The 19778-nt window shown below is 40.2% G+C and overlaps 1 protein-coding gene across 1 annotated transcript; it reads left to right on the forward strand.

The window, feature by feature from the left end:
* Window positions 1–1794: 1794 nt before the first annotated feature.
* On the forward strand, window positions 1795–18965 carry tmtc4 (transmembrane O-mannosyltransferase targeting cadherins 4). The gene is made up of 19 exons (XM_087804250.1): window positions 1795–1994; window positions 2088–2163; window positions 2248–2451; window positions 4066–4181; window positions 4584–4800; window positions 7099–7186; window positions 8860–8960; window positions 9114–9206; window positions 9357–9518; window positions 10878–11080; window positions 11315–11489; window positions 12682–12813; window positions 12890–12969; window positions 13031–13138; window positions 13212–13353; window positions 14137–14251; window positions 17600–17712; window positions 18597–18666; window positions 18738–18965. Exons 3-19 carry the CDS (start codon window positions 2290–2292, stop codon window positions 18878–18880), a joined length of 2220 nt encoding a protein of 739 aa, XP_087660376.1. The 5' UTR covers window positions 1795–1994; window positions 2088–2163; window positions 2248–2289; the 3' UTR covers window positions 18881–18965.
* The last annotated feature ends 813 nt before the right edge of the window (window positions 18966–19778 follow it).

Consider the following 19778-nt stretch of genomic DNA (forward strand, 5'->3'; position numbering starts at 1 on the left):
CGCTATAAGTGAGAGTTCCCTCGGTCTGCCTGCTGTGTTTCGGCTCATTAATGTGAGATGTTCTCCATCACTGTCCACCTGGAAGAAACTTCTTCTCTCGCAGGCCACGCTTCTAAGACGAGCAGGAGACAACTGTTGCCTTTCGCACCTAATTAAAAGTGTGGCTTGCTTGTGTAAGTCAAAATAAAGAAACAACCGTAATTGATTCTGGTTCAAACGGAGGCTGATGTCTGCGTCAGATTGATGGATATATATGGAAACAGTTAAAAAATGAGTACGCAAATAAGATTATCTTTGATTTGAACCCAATATCGTTTTGTCAGGATTCAACTCTGCACCTCTGAGCCGGGAACCTGCACACAAACAACAATCTTACCTCTTTTTTTTAAAAGATCATTTTGAAAGCTTTGATATCCAAAGAAAAGCTTGATCATGTATTCTGGCGCCGCAAATAGAAAGTGACAAGCGGAAACTTTGTGTCCACGGAGATGTTTTTAATATGAATGTCTTGTTCAATGTGTCACACAATAATAGTAATAATTCATTTATTGCACTATTGACTGACTAAATGACAGAGAGAAAACGGTTTGATCTTATTTACTTTCTTCAAAATACTGGGGAATAATATTTCTGACACACCTGGAGTTGGAATTGACAATGTGTCAACGTCTTTTTTTTTGTTAAATAACATGTTTTTTTTAAGGTCTTATTAGGTTTTTTTGTATTTTCATTTTATTTTTAGTTTAATTTGAAACGTGGATTGTGAAACTGGGTTGTGTGTAAATTCCCTCTTTTCTACGACTAAAGAAATGGATCTGCAGATCTTAATATTTCCTATTTAAACAAAGGGTAAATTAAAAAATCAAAAATCAAAATCATTATATGTATTTTCTCCCTGTGTCCACAGTTCAAACGCATACAGAGGTTGATTGGGAACTTGGGGAAATTGTCCGTAGGTATGAGTGTGTGTGGGAATGGTTGTCTGTCTTTGTGTGCCTTGTGACAGACTGGCGTCCTGTCCAGGGTGTCCCCTGCCTCACGACAAGGGATTAAGCAGTTAAGAGAATGAATGGATATTTCATCCTGCTTTTTGGAACTTCATGGCTGCTTTTAATGTATTGCAGCAATTGTTTGAGAAGAAAAGAAAATACATTTGACTGTTAAGATATTTTTGTCCACCTGGATATGATTAATTTAGTTAAAAACACGATTTTTATGGTGTTTTACTAGGTCATAGCATTTTTGTTTTAGGATGTTTGTCCTCCGTTTTGTCTCTCCCAAAAGAAGATTTAAGAAAATGAAAAGAAAATTGATCAAAGTTTTATATCATAATTATTTTTCCTCTTTTATTATTTTTTATATTTTTGCTTGATGGCCCCTCACAACATTCACTGTATAAAAAAAAATCTCACCTCTGTCCTAGTCTCTTTTAAACCCCCTTATCTGTTCTTTCACTGTATTTTGCTTAACAAAATGACATTTATCTATGATGAGAGTATTAACAAGTGTGATCCACTGGAAACAAGTCAAATTCTTGAAGTTACTGTAAACGTATTTAAGGTTCCTTCATTAATTTGAAATCTATTTTTTATAAGTAATGCTGTGTAAAATATTGACTCCTTTCTCCCATTTTGTCGTCAAAATCAGCAACGTTTTTTTTTTTGTAAACTTGATAAGCTAAAGGTTTCTACTTGAATTAAATATCAAACAACAGATAAACCCAGACGAGAAACTCTTTCTCCCTAGTGGCTGTCAGCGAACACGTGACTGTGACGTGTACAGGAAGTGTGTGAACAGGAGCGTGGACATTTGTTTACAAACGCTCACTTTGTTTCAGTCATTTGTGTTCTTCGATGTGAACCCCCGCGTGTCGCCCTGCGGGGGAACATTTGAGAAAAAAATATCACTATTATTCCACTTATGTCACCGCGTATCGGTTCACGCTAACAATGCATAGCTTTGGCTAGGATGCGATGCTAATGCTAAAGTCACAGGTGCTCTTGACTTTGGACTGCAACATGTTTTCTTTAATAACATTTTTTTTTTTTACGACAGAGCTCTATAACACCGTTATTATTCATCTCCAGGTACGGAGAATGGCGTTCAGCCAGACAACAAAGAAGCTCACCTGACACCGTCTCTATCTCTCTCTCTGCAATGACGGTAAGAATCAAGTCAACATTGTATCTATTTTTTTAGCTGACATTTTGAATTAACTTGACATGAAACATGTGTGACTTTCTCAAGGGTCTCGGTGGTTATAGAGAGGAATGAGTGACCGGATGCATCATGGGATCCAATGAGGTTCACTGGGACCACCACGTCCCTCTTCCTAAACTGGGGCCACTCCAGTCCAAGGTCATCGTGGGTCTGGTGGCTCTTCTGTGCTTCGGCAACAGTTACGATGGAGAGTTTGTGTTCGACGATTCCGAAGCTATCGTCAACAACAAGGTAATGATCTTTATTTGCGAATGAGATCCGTAAAAATCACAATGAAGTACTGATGATAACGTTCACGTGTACAATCTGACACGCTGGGCAGAGTTCATTATCTTGTTATCAATCATTATCTTTACTTGTGTTTTCAACAAAGTTTTATGAAGGAAATAAAGCAACAACGTCCAGGCTGTTGCTCCTAAACTTTGGAACAATCTTTGTCTCTCAAGAAACATCTCAAGACATTTTTTATTCGTGCAGGCTTTTCCTTGATTTTCTGAGACTTCTGTGTTTGTCTCGGTGTTATCTTGACCTCTTAAGTATATATTTTATTGAGTATTGTTTTGATTGTCTAAGCGCTTTGTGACCCAGTTCTGGAAAAGTGCTCTATAAATATTAATTACTTACTTACTTACAACAACTTGACAGGCAACCAAATGATTCAAGTGGTAGTTGGATTGTATATATTTATTATTCAATCTTTTTTAGATATGTTAAAAAAAACTTTGTAAAAAAGAAAAAAAAGAGCGATGAAAAGAAAACTAAGCTAATGTTATTTGGTTTTGTAATAAAAAAAATAAAGGTAAAAGAAACAAAATCGCAGATAAAATTAATCAAAATGAGTTAAAAGTAAAGTTGATATATTTGTCTTTTATTACATTCTCCTTTTTGATATTCAAAACAGGTGTTCTCTATCATATCTTGATTTAAAGTGAATATATCCATCTATAGCGATACCTATTCACTACAAAAACACTACAATAGAAATCATTTAAAAAACAAATCCAGAAACATATTTGTAATTATTCCTTCCCTGCATTTATAAGATCTCTTATTATCAAAACATGTTTACTAAAATCATGCACAATGTTCTTGGTCAGAAATGATTTAATTTTATCTGAAATAAAGCTTTACAATCTGCAATTTGTGTTGACAACTCGAAAGGAATATATATTTATTTTTAAATATCACAAAAATATAACTATGTGAAACATGTTAATTAACCCTTGTTTTATCTCTGGGTCAAGGTTACCCTGTTGCCCCCAAAAACAAGTTTCCTTGACCAAGAGATAAAGTTAAAGTAATGCAAAATCATCTTGATAAAATATTTCCTCTCAAGAGTATTTCCTTTATGAAATATAATCTGCTCTTTGGGTTTAGAAATGGATAGATTTTGTGATTTTTATAATTTCTATTATAACAAAAAGGTCAGTTCTATGTGAAATATTTTAATTAAAGCAATGCAAAATCATCTTGATTTAAAAAATCAAAAAAAAAAATCCTAAAGATTGTTAAATATCTGGAATATACCTTTTATAATCTGCTATTTTTGTTCACATGTGTTTTAGGATTTATTTTTAAAAATATAATAGAAACTAGAAAAATCTATTTTATGTGAAATATGTTTATTCAAATAATGCAAATCATCTTGCTCAAATATTTCTATTCAAGATTATTTTATACCTGAAATATACCTTTATAACCTGATATTTCTATTTAAAAACTACAGATAATTTTTTGTTTAAAAAATATTAACAAAAGTTTGACTCCCCATTGCTTCACTTGACTATTAAATAAACCTTCTTCATCTTAATCACAATGTTTTTTATTTTATTTCTTCCTTTTCAGGACTTGAGACCAACAACTTCCTTGGCCAACATCTGGAGCAACGACTTCTGGGGAAGCAACCTCAGCAGCAACTCAAGCCACAAATCCTATCGTCCCCTCACTGTGTTCACGTTCAGGTCGGTACCGTTTGCTCTGATCGGTTCTAACAAGGTGTTCATCTGAGGATGTAGGGAAGGTAAAACTACGCCTTAAACAGCTCTATGTTGACGCTCACATGACGTCTAACCTGCTAGCATGTTAGACAACAGTCAAGGTTCTATACATGTCAATCATCTTTCTCTACATGCTTTGTGTTGTTGTGTGTGGAAACATGCGGGAATGCGTTTCACTAAATGACCATATGCTCAGATGTGGCACCACATGCTTCCTTTCATCTGATCTCCACACCGTCATCATGGCCCATCAGGCAGCAAAATAGCTTGTTAACTCTGACTCCTTCACACAGACCCTCACATCTGCACATTCCTGCCGCTCCACCATGTTGAACATCCAGAATTTCCATTTCTGCTCTCTTGAAGGTTGAACTACCTATTGGCAGGAGGTCTGCACCCTGTCGGCTTCCACGTGCTCAACATCGTCCTCCACGCTGTCATATCCGCCCTTATGATTGATGTCTTCTCAATCCTGATTGGAGGCCTGGCTTATGATGAGAAGAGCAGGACTGTGAACCACGCACCAAAGACCTCGCTGCTTTCTGCCCTGCTTTTTGCTGCTCATCCTATCCACACGGAAAGTGTAAGACCTCCTCCACTCAGCATTCACTAATATTACATTTGATCGTGTATTTCATAGATGTACGAAATATTTCAAGCCCTGACAAATGATGACTATATTTGGTGTAACCGATTGTGACGATATTCTTTATATGTAACTCTCCATCTATTTCTGGTGCAAAGAACATTTTTTCCACAAAAACTTAAAAAAAAAGCTCCTTATATCTTCATTTAATGATCATTTTATGAGATGAAATTACATATTTTTCATCCAATTTTAAAAACCAAAAATTATGAGACATTAATAAAGACGTATATTTATTTTTGTTTTATCAAGTTAGTTGTTGTACAACATTTTCTCCAGTAGTTTAATATTTTTTCGAAGAAAAAAACACGACAAATAAACAAGCCAAACTACAAATGTGTTCGAGAAGATCCATGAAAACGGGGCATGGTCTACTTAATTTTTCTCATTTTTTTTATAATTTTATTTTTTATTTTATCCTCATCACTACTTTTTAACTATGTTAGTTATATATTCCTTAAACTATCAATTAATGTGATGAAAAGGCGTCTTCAAATATAGGCTTTAATTGAGATAAGTTCAAATTAGTTGTATTTCAACAAAAAGGCAAAATCCATGGAAAATCCATGATTTAAAAACATTAAAAACAGGATATAAATAAATGTGAAAAAATAAAAATGTAGTGAAAAAAATACAATTATTCATAATAACCAGTTGTAAATAAAATTAATGAATAAAAACGATTAATTTCAGGGAAAGTTTAAATTTCCAACTCCCCACTGAGTCAAATATAATTTTTGGGTACAATTGTATGTTTTGTTTCTTCTTGACAAAGTTTTCTCTTCTTCTTAACCTTTTTTTAATGTCATCATCATCACAACCTTTTTCTTTATTTTGTTGTCAACATAATAAAAAAAAAAAAAATAAAAACAGAAAATTAAGATTAATTTAGAAGAAGAAAAATGCTTATATTCTTAGTTTATAGAGTAATTATAGTAAGGAAAATAAATAAATACAAACAAAAATTTTTGGAAGTTTAAATTCAGAACATGTTCCCTCTGACTTACTTAAGATTGATTAAGTAGAGGGTCCCCGAGCCATATGTTTCTAAGGTCTGACAAAAAAAAAATGAGAATACACATTTTGTCAACAAGTTTGACTGGCCTAGCGGCCACATGAGGCCGTTTGACTGTATTTATGGAACCCTCATGATGTCAAAGATCATAAGAAAATTAACAATTTTATTTTGCATTTGTTTCTTTCAATCATTTCTTTCTCAAATATCTAAAGAAAATAAAGTTAAGGTGCCTGTCCAGGGTGTCTCCCGCCCAAAGAAACTGGAATAGGCTTCAGCCCCCCCGCACCCTCTTAAGGGATTAAATGTTGAAGAAAATTAATTAATTAATATTTAGCTTGATTTTTTTGGGATTTGTTTGTAATTCTTGAAAGTTACCATTATATTTAGACTTTTCCCTGCTTTATGTTTGCTTGATAGCCCCCAGAGAAGTCAATGTATAAAACGCGGCCCCTTAAAAGTAAACAAGCTTGGACTATTTTCAACCAGTCTGCATTTTGAGACATTTTTCTGAATATTTGTGAGTTAATCTACTTAACTTTTCTTTTCTTCTTAGCCTCAGTTGAAGTTTTTTGAATGTCATCCTCATCACAAGTTAAACTGGAACACACTTTTATTAATTTTGGGGTGACTTCAGATGAACCTCTACTGCATCATATTAGCTGTTCTTGTCCAGAGGTTTGAATAACAAACATCGGTGGGTCCATACGAGGGACAAAAGACCCCGGTCTCAGCTGGAGGTACAGGGCCAAGGTGCGTTTGGTAGCGCCGCCATCTATTAGCTTTGTTGGGATGCTTATTGACCCGCCAGCTTATGTGTCTTTGCACTAAAGCCTGGCTGGAAGGCAGCGCTTCCTTCTCTCCATTCTCTTTAATCATGCCGGGCAAAGATGGGGCGAGACCTGGGGGGTGGGAGGCAGCCAGAACGTTTGGCTTTGGCCTGCTGAATGTATCAAAGTCGACAACCCCAGGATGCCAACCATACTGTACCCACACACGGTATAGAACACACACACAAATAAGCCGCTCTGGTAATGAGAGATTTCTCTTTTCTTATCTCCGTTAATAACCCTGAGATGTAATTCAGTATCTCATGCATATCTGATGCTTGTTGGTGGGATTCCGTGACCCAACATTTGCAAGTTGAAATGTACATTTTTGATCTTCTCATGCCTTTCTTCTTTTTTTTTTTGTTTTCTCTCCTTTGCCGTCTTAATTAGGTGGCTGGTATTGTGGGTCGGGCGGATCTTTTATGTGCCCTGTTCTTCCAGCTCTCTTTCCTCACCTACTGCAAAGCTTTCTCCAGAGGTACGTGGCAGCTGCGAGCACTCGCGACAACTTGTCTAACAGTTTAGCTCCATACATCGTCTGCATACGCCATCAAAGAGAATGTCGGCGGATTCGTCAACTCACTTAAACTGTGGACCGCGTTGTGTTTGATGTGTTCCGTCGTCTGATGTGATCCACCGTTACACTTCAAACACACGGCAGCAGATACAGTCGGTTCCCGTTTATTTTCGTCGCGTCGATTGAACCTACAGCAACACTATCATACTACACATTGATATTTGACTCAAAGACCTTCACCTGCTCATAAAGAACCTGTTATTACTGTTAGTTACAGCTCTGTCCCTGTAGATATTCTCCTTTGATCTGATCTAACTGTCACTACTTTTACTTTTGTTGAGTACAGGTGATGCTTCTATATACTGCTGCTACTCATACTAATACTAATACTAACACCACACTCTCTAATTTTACATTAGTGAACTTTTTTCCTGCTAATGCTACTGTCATTGCCGATACTAATGTTACTACTTCTGCTGCTGCTGCTACTACAACTACTACTGTTTCTACTACTTTTACTGTTACTACTTACGCTACTACTCCGACTACTATTAGCATTACTAGTACTGCCGTTATTATTACTAGTAGTACTATGACTTCTGCTGCTACTTCTTCTACTGCTACTTGAACTACTTCTGCTGCTACTGATACTATTTGTACTACTTCTGATGCTTCTACTACTACTGTAACTACTTACTTGAACTACTTCTGCTGCTACTGATACTATTTGTACTACTTCTGATTCTTCTACTTCTACTGTAACTACTTCTGCTGCTACTACTTCTACTATTACTACTTCATCTGCTACTAATAATACTACTATTACTTCTTCTGCTGCTTCTTCTACCACTATTGCTACTTATGCTTATGAAACTACTATTACTACTTCTGTTACATCTGTTTATAATACTACTAATACTACTTTTGCTGTTGCTGCTGCTGCTACTACTAATCTACTACTACAACCACTTTCTTTGCTACTACTGCAAAGATAAGGCCTCATGAGGCAGTTGATGCTGTATCATGATACATTTTTAAAGGCCACTAGATGGCACTCTCAGCATAAATGGTGCAAGGTTTAATTGAATTAGTAGATCAGAGCCAAATATTTTAAATTAGAGAGTCCCTTTATCAGCTACTGCTACTATTACTGCTACTACTCCTTTTGCAAATACAACAGCAACTACTACTACTTTGACTACTCTTAGTAAAACTATCTCTTTTACTATAACTTTTTCCACCGCTACCTCTGCTTTTAGTAGACTTTTACTTTAATTACAAAATGAAGAACATTCATATTTGCCAGATCTAACATAGTAGGTTATTATTGCTTTATTATTGCACCAAAGTGCCAACTTTTAATTGTAAGTAAGTAAGTAAGTAATTTGTATTTATAAAGCGCTTTTCCAGACCAGGGTCACAAAGCACTTAAACAATCAAAACAATATTCAATAAAGTATATACTCTATACTATATACTATATTCTCAGTACTCCCTAAAACAGAGTAAAAATTGAATCAGTTTACTTGTATGTTTATAGATGCATGTATAAATTAAAATGTACCTTCAAAATATATATATATATATATATATATATATATATATTCCTGACATTCTGTTTATTTGTGTTTCAGGCAGCGATAAAGATGCCAGTTTTTCTGTCCAGTGGGTGGTGGTCAGTCTCTGGCTGTGTGCTGCAGCCATGCTTTGTAAAGAACAAGGCATCACAGTTTTGGTGAGAAGTTCACACATAACAGTGTTACGAGGAAATAGATTTTTTTCCCCCTGTAATTTAACGTCCAGGATGTGAGCTGAAGATCCTGTCTTTGCTGACCTATATGAATATTAAATGTCATTTCTCCTTCACTGTCCATGTGTTTTGCTTCAGGGTGTTAATGCAGCCTTTGATGTCCTTGTGATCTGCAATGTTAATGTGTACGAACTCAGCCAGAGGCTACTCCTCAGGAAGAAACCGCTCAATGTGAGTTACAGTTTATCAACCCCCCTCTCATTTTCTGTCATTATTATTATTATCATGATTAATGTCACGTCATCTGGTTGATGTACAGAAATATCAATTAGGCTGATTACAAAGCAGCAGCCGTTGTATCCTATGTAATCTTTGTGACAGGTGAGTGAGGGGTGGCAAATGGGTCTGCTCACGCGCCTGGCACTGATGTGTGTCGGAGGACTGTTCATGCTCTACGCACGCTGGAGGATCATGGGAACTGGACCACCCGAATTCACTGAAGTAGACAATCCTGCCTCCTTCCTGGATAGCATGTTTCTCAGAGTGAGTGAGATGGAAATCTCCTTCATATTCCGATTTTAAATATTTAAAAAAAAATCACACATTTTTCCTTTTGACTTTCCTTTTTAATTTGTATTTACCAATTTAATTATCAGTAGTAACTCATCTGACGATCTGTGATGGCGAGAGTCAGGCGTGTTGGAAGATACTGAGGTTGTCTAGAAGACAGTCAGAGAAAGTTCATGGAAAGATCTTTGGAGAAAAAGTTAGGGACACATTTAGGTAAGAGACAGAGGAGGACCAGGAAAAAAAAAGAAAACCAAGTAATTGGGAGCGAGAGAGAAGTTGCAATGTCTTTTTTAAGTGCAGGATTTCCACCTATTTTTAATTTCATATGAACCCTTTTACACCCTTAACTATTGGGATCCTAAATATAATAAGTTTTCTGAGACATCAGTTAAAACGGTCTTTAATTTAACAATAAATCCCCTTTTATGTGTTTATTTAAAAATATATATTATTGCACAAATACACAGTTTTCAATAATCACAGAATTCCCCCCTAAAACTTAAATGCATTAATGACCAAAAAAATAAGATGTTGATGATTTATTTGTAACTTATTAAGTGTCTTTAATCATTTTAAATCTCATCAGATGGATTTAGAGTTGCGATTATGTATTTGAAAATCTGTATTATTCTGGAGCTAAAATTGGGTCAGGAGAGTGAGATGTGATGTATGATTGTGGGGAAAAAATATATATATATTGCACTTTTTAAAATATCTTCCAAGGCCAAAAGATCCTACATAATGAAACCTCCTTTCAAAGGATCCGCAGGAGTTGCTTAATTTTATATTTAAAATAAGCTTAGGAGCAACAGCCTGGAAGGATTTCTCTCCTCTGGTCCTGAAGTGTGTTCAGGAACCATCAGTAGATTCTGATCCACAGACCTCAGACCCCGAGCTGGGGTGTAAGGCTGAATCAGATCACTGATGTAAGGAGGAGCCTGACCATGAATAGATCTGAAAGTAAGAACCAGAATTTAAAAATGGATCCTGAAAGAAACCAGCAGCCAGTGAAGAGTTTTAAGGATGAGGGAAATGTGAGTTCTTCTACCAGAGCAAGTCGGAATGTACGAGGCACGGTGAATATTTGTTCAAGACATTTTTTCAAAATTATTCTTGCAAAAACAATTATTGAGGTGTTTTTCTTTAGTTGTAAGTAAAATAAGTATTAAAAACTCTTGAATTTAACTTGTGTTATGCTGTAGAAACCCTGGTTAAAGCGTGTTAAGGCAAGTGTGATCGCAGCCCAGCTATAAACATGTTGTTATCACCTCAATATTAACTTACTCTCCTCCCTTTCTTTCCCCCTCTCTGCTCCCTTTCTTTGACTGGCAGATAGTGAACTACAATTACTACTACTCACTGAATGCCTGGCTGCTGCTGTGTCCCTGGTGGCTGTGTTTTGATTGGTCCATGGGCTGCGTGCCGCTCATTAAGTCCGCCACCGATTGGAGGGTGGTGTGGCCGCTGCTGCTCTGGTGTGTGCTGATAGGCTTGATAAGCCAAGCCCTGTGCTCGCCGGACAGCCAGAGGAGGAGGTAAGTGAGCGGAACCGTCTCAAACGCTCGTCAGTCGAACAGATCAAGTCCGAGGGGTCGTCCCCTCTGGTCTCGATTATGAAAAATGGCATCATAACCGCTGCAGCGTGACCAGAACGCCACGTTCTGTTGTCGACTGGAGGAGGTTTTAAAAAAGTCTCAGAGACTTAAGATTTTGTTTTACAAAACCAACAGAAACGATCACGTCCATTGATCTGAATGTCTGTTTTCTAGGACGCTCACTTTGTCTCTGGTGCTGCTGGTGGTTCCTTTTCTCCCAGCATGCAACATATTCTTCAGGGTGGGCTTCGTCGTTGCTGAAAGGGTCCTGTACCTGTCGTCTGCCGGCTACTGTCTGCTGCTGGCCTACTGTCTCAGCCTCTGCAGTCGCTGGTGGAGTCGATATAAGGTACAAAATCCAAAAGCAGGGAAACCACGGTTTGGAGCTGATGAAGCTTCATGAAACGGTGTCATGTTGTCTAGAGGTCAGTTGGTGGCGCCATCAGTTTAAAAAGGATGTTTCATTAGAACAATTGTTAAAAAAAACAGGAAAATAGTGCAGAGACTGCCATCTAGTGGACTCTGAAAATAATGACACTGCTTCATGAAGCGTCATCAATCAGACCATCACTATCTGGAGCTAATGGTTTATGCCAGCATTATATTCCATCAGATGTCGATTTAAAAAAAAAAAGTTAAAATCAATGAAAGTAGGAAAGGAAAACTACCATTTACACACACACTCATACCAAGGGTCAATTTCCACAAGTTCCCAAACAACCTCTGAATGTATTTGGACTGTTGGAGGAAACCGGATTGCCCGAAGTAAACCCATGCAACACGGTGAAAACATAATAATATATACCACATTGTCCGCATTATTGGGCGCACCGGATTACAAGGCGCACCTTCAACGAGTGGCCTATTTTAAAACTGTTTTCATAAATAGGGCGCACCGGATTATAAGGCGCATAAAATATAAGATACAGTTAAACGTTTGACTGGGGTTGCGTTATGCATCCACTAGATAAAACTGTGCTACAGGGAACGTCAACAAAACGGTCAGATAGTCAAACTTTATTTAGCGTTCTGACAACTCCGTTCACTCCCATGGTAGTGATGTTCAAATTATGTTTAAAAGGCTTGAGACTGGTGTTGTGAGCAGACAAATGTATGACAGCTAGAGCGCGTGTGTATGACTGGTTGAGCGTGCAGCAGAGTGATTTTGAGTGTACAACAACCAAGACACACTTGCGGCAGTAATCTTACTCCATAGCCGTCCACCATGATGTGACGTGGGTCGTTATGAAGCAATGACGTAATCCCGCCCACGGCGTGTCGGCTCAGTCGGCGCAGAGTCATGAAAGTGTTAATAAACAAGTCACCCACCAGGTAATGTTCATATATAAGGCGCTCCGAATTTTAATTCGTTTTTTTAAGAAATTTAAAGGCTTTTAAGTGCGCCTTATAGTGCGGAAAATACTGTAATTTTATTTTTATTATTTATTATTTAGTCAAATTCCTCACAAGACCCGTGTTTGGACACCATTGTTCTGTTTAAATCTTCAGTTTCTCATCGATCGCAATTCTTTGTGTTTCAGAGTCTGCTCTGTGCGCCGGCCCTCACACTGTTGTGCATGTATGTAGCTCGCTGCGCTTTACGGAGCCACCAGTGGCGAACCGAGCAGAGCCTCTTCACCAGCGCCCTGACCGTCTGCCCGCTCAACGCCAAGGTTAACTGAGGTCAAAAAATGTTTAGTGAAACACATCGACTGACAATGTTTTTTTTCTTCATATTTTCATTGCCAGGTTCACTACAACGTGGGGAAGAATTTGGCCGACAGAGGAAACACTTCCGCTGCCATCAGATACTACAGAACCGCAGTCGGGTCGGTCTCTCCCTCGATTGTGTGAATCAAATCAGAGTTTTTTAAGGTGTGCGTCTTCCAGCCTCCATCCCACGTACGTCCACGCCATGAACAACCTCGGGAACATTCTGAAGGAAAGGAACGAACTGAGCGAGGCGGAGCGGCTGCTGTCGAAGGCCGTGTCGATCCAGTAGGTTCACCAGCTCCCACTCTTTTTATTAGGCAAGAAAAAAAAGTTATGAATTTCTCTCAAATCCCTTCAGACCGGATTTTGCCGCCGCATGGATGAATCTGGGTATCGTCCAGAACAGCCTTCAGAAGTTTAACGAGGCAGAGCAAAGCTACTGGAACGCCATCCGCTTCAGGAGGAAATATCCCGACTGCTACTACAACCTGGGACGCTTGGTGAGAGGATTTAAGACGAGACACCAGCATATGAAGCACATGAGCTCAGGCCAGGAGGGAAGAGTCAAGAGTCAGGATTACATGTTTGATTCAAACTTAAACTTTTGCAGTGCATTATGGGACAAAGTGATGGGAGCGCTTTTTTAAGTGACATTGAATTATGTTCCAGATTATCTTCTTGAATTTGAATCCAATTGCTTTAATAAAATAAAAACCTGCATTTTAATATAATTAACCTTTGCGTTATTATAGGGTCAAGGTGACCCAAAGGCCCGAGGACAAATTATTATCGACCTCCAACACTACATATGTATTTATGGAAGCCAGGGAGGTCGTTCACCTTGACCCTGAGATGACACAAGGGATACCTCAAACACATTTGTTTCCTAGGCTTCGGGTCACCTTGATACAGAGATAACGCGAGGGTTAAGATGTAAAATGAAATTAAAAGTACATTATAACGGATTCAACAAAATACCGGTGAAGGAAAATTTTGATTGACTTCTAAAAGTAAATAATGTTTTATTTTTTTAAATATTTTGTTTATTTAGCCCAAGGAGCCCACTCTAGAAAACTCATAAAATTATTGTATTTTCAATGTTTCGATCACTACAATGTTTGTCGAACGGAAACTAAACTTCATGCCAAAATCCTGATAATTAGTTTCAAATGAACAATTAAAAATTTTGGTTTATCTCACAAAAAATCCTGTCTTTCAAAATATTTATGCATAAATATCATCTTTATTATTTATCTTCTGTGTTTTTGTTGTTGTGGTTCTAGTACGCGGATCAACACAGACACATCGACGCTCTGAACGCCTGGAGAAATGCAACGTTGCTGAAACCAGAGCATAGTCTGGCCTGGAACAACATGGTCATCCTGCTGGACAATACTGGTACAACACAAGCTCACACACACTCATACACCGATCACACACACGATGAACACACACACTGAACACAACCCGCACCTAACACACACACAACACACTCACACCAAACACACACACGCATTACCAAGCACTCACACCCGGAACACACATCACCCTCACCAAACACACAAACACACATACACATTAAGCACACACACCCCAAACCCACACACAACACACACCCAAAAACACACACACCCCGAACACGCTCACACTAAACAGACACACACCCCAAAGCACACACATCCCGAACACATGCCCCCCGAACACATACACCCTGAGCAGGTGCATACTAAACACACACAACAAACACAACCCACACCCCACACACACCACAAAACACACACACCCCTAACACACACACCCCAAACACATACAGCCCGAACAACTGTACCCCGAACAACTGTACCCCGAACAACTGTACCCCAAACAACTGTACCCCGAACACATGTACCCCGAACACATACACCCCGAACACATACACCCCGAACACATTCACCCTGAACACATGTACCCAGAAAACATGTACCCCGAACACATACACCCCGAACACATTCTCCCTGAACACATGTACCCCGAACACATGCATCCCGAACACATACACCCTGAACACGTGCATACTAAACACACACAACCCACACCCCACACACACCCCAAAACACACACACACCCCGAACACACACACCCCAAACACATACAGCTCGAACAACTGTACCCCGAACACATGTACCCCGAACAAATGCACCCTGAACACGTGCACACTAAGCACACACAGCCCGAACACATACACCCCGAACACATACATCCCGAACACATACATCCCCAACACATGTACCCCGAACACATGTACCCCGAACACACACACCCCGAACACATGCACCCCGAACACATGCACCCTGAACACATTTACCCCGAACACATGCACCCCGAACACATGTACCCCGAACACGCACACCCCGAACACACACCCCGAACACATAGACCCCAAACACATACAGCTCGAACAACTGTACCCCGAACACATTTACCCCGAGCACATACACCCCGGACACGTACACCCCGAACACATGTACCCCGAACACATGTACCCCGAACACATACACCCCGAACAAATGCTCCCTGAACACGTGCACACTAAACACACACAGCCCGAACACATACACCCCGAACACGTACACCCCGAACACATGTACCCCGAACACATGTACCCCGAACACATACACCCCGAACACACACACACACCCCGAATACATAGACCCCCAACACTCGTACCCCGAACACATTTTCCCCCGAACACATACACCCCGAACACATAAAGTAAGGTAAGGTAAAACTTTATTGATCCCTCAAGAGGTCTCCTTCGGGAAATTGTTTATTACACATACACCCCGAACACATACACCCCGAACACATACACCCCGAACACATGTACCCCGAACACATACACCCTGAACACACACACCCCGAACACATGCACACTTAAAACACACAACCCACACCACACACACACTTTCACCCCAAAACACACACACATCGAATACATACACCCCAAACACACACACCCCAAACACATACACCCCAACACATGTACCCCGAACACACACACACTAAACACACACAAAACACAGCCCAAAACACACACACTAAACACAGCCCAAAACACACCCCGAACACACACCCCGAACACATACACCCCGAACACATGTACCCCGAACACATACACCCCAACACATACACCCCGAACACACACAGCCCGAACACACACACACCCCCCGAACACATACACCCCGAACACACATACCCCCAACACTCGTATTCCGAACACATTTTCCCCCGAACACATACACCCCGAACACATGTACCCCGAACACATTCACCCTGAACACATGTACCCCGAACACATGTACCCCGAACACACACCCCGAACACATACACCCCGAACACATGTACCCCGAACACATACACCCCAACACATACACCCCGAACACATGTACCCCCAACACATACACCCCGAACACATACACCCCGAACACACACAGCCCGAACACACACACCCCCCCCGGACACATACACCCCGAACACACACACCCCCAACACTCGTATTCCGAACACATTTTCCCCCGAACACATACACCCCAAACACATACACCCCAAACACATGTACCCCGGACACATACACCCTGAACACACACACCCCGAACACACACACACACACTAAAAATACACAAAACACAGCCCAAAACACACACACACCTCGAACACACACACTAAACACAGCCCAAAACACACCCCGAACACATACACCCCGAACACATGTACCCCAAACACATGTACCCCGAACACATACACCCCAAACACATACACCCCGAACACATACACCCAGAACACAAACACCCCGAACACATACACCCCGAACACATACACCCCGAACACATACACCCCGAACACATACACCCCGGACACTTACACCCTGAACACACACACACATCGAGCACACACACATACAGAGATATAAAGACCACAGGATGCATCTTAAGGTGTTAATGATTAAAGCTAAATGTTGTAAAACAGTAGAATGTCAATAATTCTTCCTTTTGCCGACACTGTCTGCTCTGAGATCAGCGCCAGCAGAAGGTTATTGTGAGGCGGCGGGAAATGTGAACGGCCAACAAGATTAGACCGGAAGAGCAGGAATCAGCAATGCTTGAAATTTATGTATTAAAGCTTTGTGTTGTGAGTTGTGAAGCCTCTCTTCCCCGCCGTGTGGAGAATGCTCTGATTTCCAGACGCTCGAGCCGTTTTTGTCAGAAGCCTCTCCCACGGGGGCGGAGTCTCCCTGGAGGCCGGCGGAGCCGTCCAATCGGCTTCTCCGTATCTCCCTGATCTAAAGGGGGGCTAGCACAGCCAGAACTGACCCCCCACAGCCCCCCTTCAAACCAGCACCACCGGCACATTTGTCCCCAAATCTAACCGGAATAATTCTCCCCGTTCTTGACAAACAAATAAAATAACAATGGGTAACGTTTTTTCTCCTCTTTGGAAGCCGTTACTTTTGATCATCGGCACGAAGAGAAAAAAGAGGCGTGACGTAGATTCACACAGATGGTCAAAGACAGAAAACTCAAAATGTTGCTTAAACGAGAGTGTGTGAGTGAAGGACATTAGAGTCGTCCTCAGGTTCTGTCCAGACACGAGACCAGCCCGTGACTGAGATCGCTAACCCGGTCGGCCCCCTTTAATCACCAGACCCTGGTGTCGTACCCGTGGTATTTTCGGGGGGCTCACGTCCGATTTGTCCGTTTGCTTTTCAAGGCAACCTGGGCCAAGCCGAGGCGATCGGTCGTGAAGCCCTGAAGCTCCTCCCTTACGACCACACCATCATGTTTTCACTCGCCAACGTCCTAGGGAAGCTGCAGAAGTATAAGGTGAGTTCAAAAAGTCCTGCACTAAGAACTTAACCCATGAAGGATCTCAGGGTCAAGGTGACCCGAAATACTGAAAACAAATGTGTTTGTGGTATCCCTTGTGTTGTCTCAGGGTCAAATTGACCTGAAATCCTGGATACAAATGTGTTTGTGGTATCCCTTGTGTAATGTCAGGGTCGTCTCGTCCCTTGTTTTCCGGCCTTCGGGTCACCTTGACCCTGAGGTCAAGTTCTTTGTGCACAACTTTTTTTTATTCTCTTTCATTAGGTTAAGTATTTTTTGCGCGTCAGAATTATTCGAGTGTATACAAGTTATATATAATATAAGTTATAAGTTTGGTTATTTAATTATTTATTTTTTTATCAAAGATTTATAAATATATTTTTGTTTTTTTTCCCTGTTTTTCTCCTACTTTCTTTGTATTTTGTAGTTGATGAGAGTTTATTTTCATCACTTTTTTGTACTTTGCTCCCTATCTTTATGCTTGACGGCCCCTAACGATGATCCCAGTATATAATGTGACCCCACTAGATTAAATGGTCTACCCTTGGTGACAATCTTTAACCTGTGCATAAAATGATTTAAAAAAAAGTATATTTTATTTGCCTTTTTCCCCTAAAATATCAATATATTTCAACCTTAATATTGTCTTAATAATAATTTTTCATTGCTGTTTTTTTATTTTTTATCTCACTCCTCTCATCCTGTATTTTAAATCATGTTTATTTCAAATAGTGTAAAAACAGAATTTTGGTGGCAATTACAATGAATATCTGTGAAGTCTTTACGATCTCATCTTATGATCGCATGATCTTTCACTTCTTTAGTAGCTTCTCAGCTCAACATCTTCCATCAGTGTTGATTAAAAGATTGTTCTGTCTCAGGAGTCCGAGGGCTTCTTCCTCCAGGCTCTCCAGATCAGCCCGAGTGCTGCCAGCTGCCACGGCAATCTCGGTAGGTCCGTTTCTGACACCCGCCCGTCGTACGTTTAACAAAAGTCTAACCGAGTCGCCCGGTGTCCGCAGCCGTGCTGTACCATCGCTGGGGGAAACTGGAGTTGGCGAAAAAGCACTACGAGCTCTCTCTAAAAATAGACCCCGAGGCCCCCGGAACCCGAGACAACTACAACATGCTGCTGCGCAAACTGGACCAAGTTCGACGACCCTGAGGGAACCAGCACCGACCCGACACCCGACCGCAAAACACACCTCCGAAAAATTGTCATCGTAGTTCGTCTCATTTAGTCAGAAATAAATGCTGTGATTTATGAAGCGTCTCCTATTTTCATTCACTTCCTCACAATAAAGGAAGGGTAGGTCATCTTGAAAATATTTTTGTGCATTCAAAAGTCCTAGCCTCTTTCTTCACACTCACCCCACTCTTTCAGGTGTGTTAAAAATCTGCTTTTGTTTTTTTGTGTTTTTTTCCTTTTAGTTTTTTAACAAAAGTACTTACCATATAAACGTCATGCTGATTGCTTTTGTGTTAGAGAAGTATTACTGTATTGTTTTACTCATTTACATGTTACCTGATTGCGTTGTTTTTTTCCTTATTAACTTCATACTCTTAAGTACAAAATAACTTTAAAGTAAAAATAAGTTTATAAAGTACTCGGAGACAAGAGTAATCGAAACAAAAAATGTGTAGAGGTGACCCCAAAGCCCAGAAACAAATGTGTTTGTGGTATCCCTTGTGTTGTCTCACGGTCAAGGTGACCTAAAGCCCCAAAACAAATGTGTTTGAGGCATCCCTTGTGTTATCTGGTTCAAGTTGACCCAGTGGCCCAGAAACAAATGTTTTTAAGGTATCCCTTGTGTTGTCTCAGGGTCAAGGTGACCCAGTGGCCCAGAAACAAATGTGTTTGAGGCATCCCTTGTGTTGTCTCTAGTTCAAGGAGGCCCAGAAACAAATGTGTTTGAGGTATCCCTTGTGTTGTCTCGGGGTCAAGGTGACCCAAAGGCCCAGAAACAAATGTGTTTGTGGTATCCCGTGTGTTGTCTCGGGGTCAACGTGACCCAAAGGCCCAGAAACAAATGTGTTTGAGGTATCCCTTGTGTTGTCTCGGG

The sequence above is a fragment of the Callionymus lyra genome, chromosome 12 (genome assembly GCF_982586985.1).
Source record: "Callionymus lyra chromosome 12, fCalLyr1.hap1.1, whole genome shotgun sequence".
NCBI lineage: Eukaryota > Metazoa > Chordata > Actinopteri > Syngnathiformes > Callionymidae > Callionymus > Callionymus lyra.

Bases quoted from the DNA above. Each gene is read 5' to 3' on its own strand.
- tmtc4 (XM_087804250.1), top strand. From the start codon at position 2,290: ATGGGATCCAATGAGGTTCACTGGGACCACCACGTCCCTCTTCCTAAA. The intron at 7,187-8,859 runs GTACGTGGCAGC...TTTGTGTTTCAG, and splicing joins CTGCAAAGCTTTCTCCAGAG to GCAGCGATAAAGATGCCAGT. The intron at 11,490-12,681 runs GTACAAAATCCA...TTTGTGTTTCAG, and splicing joins GCTGGTGGAGTCGATATAAG to AGTCTGCTCTGTGCGCCGGC.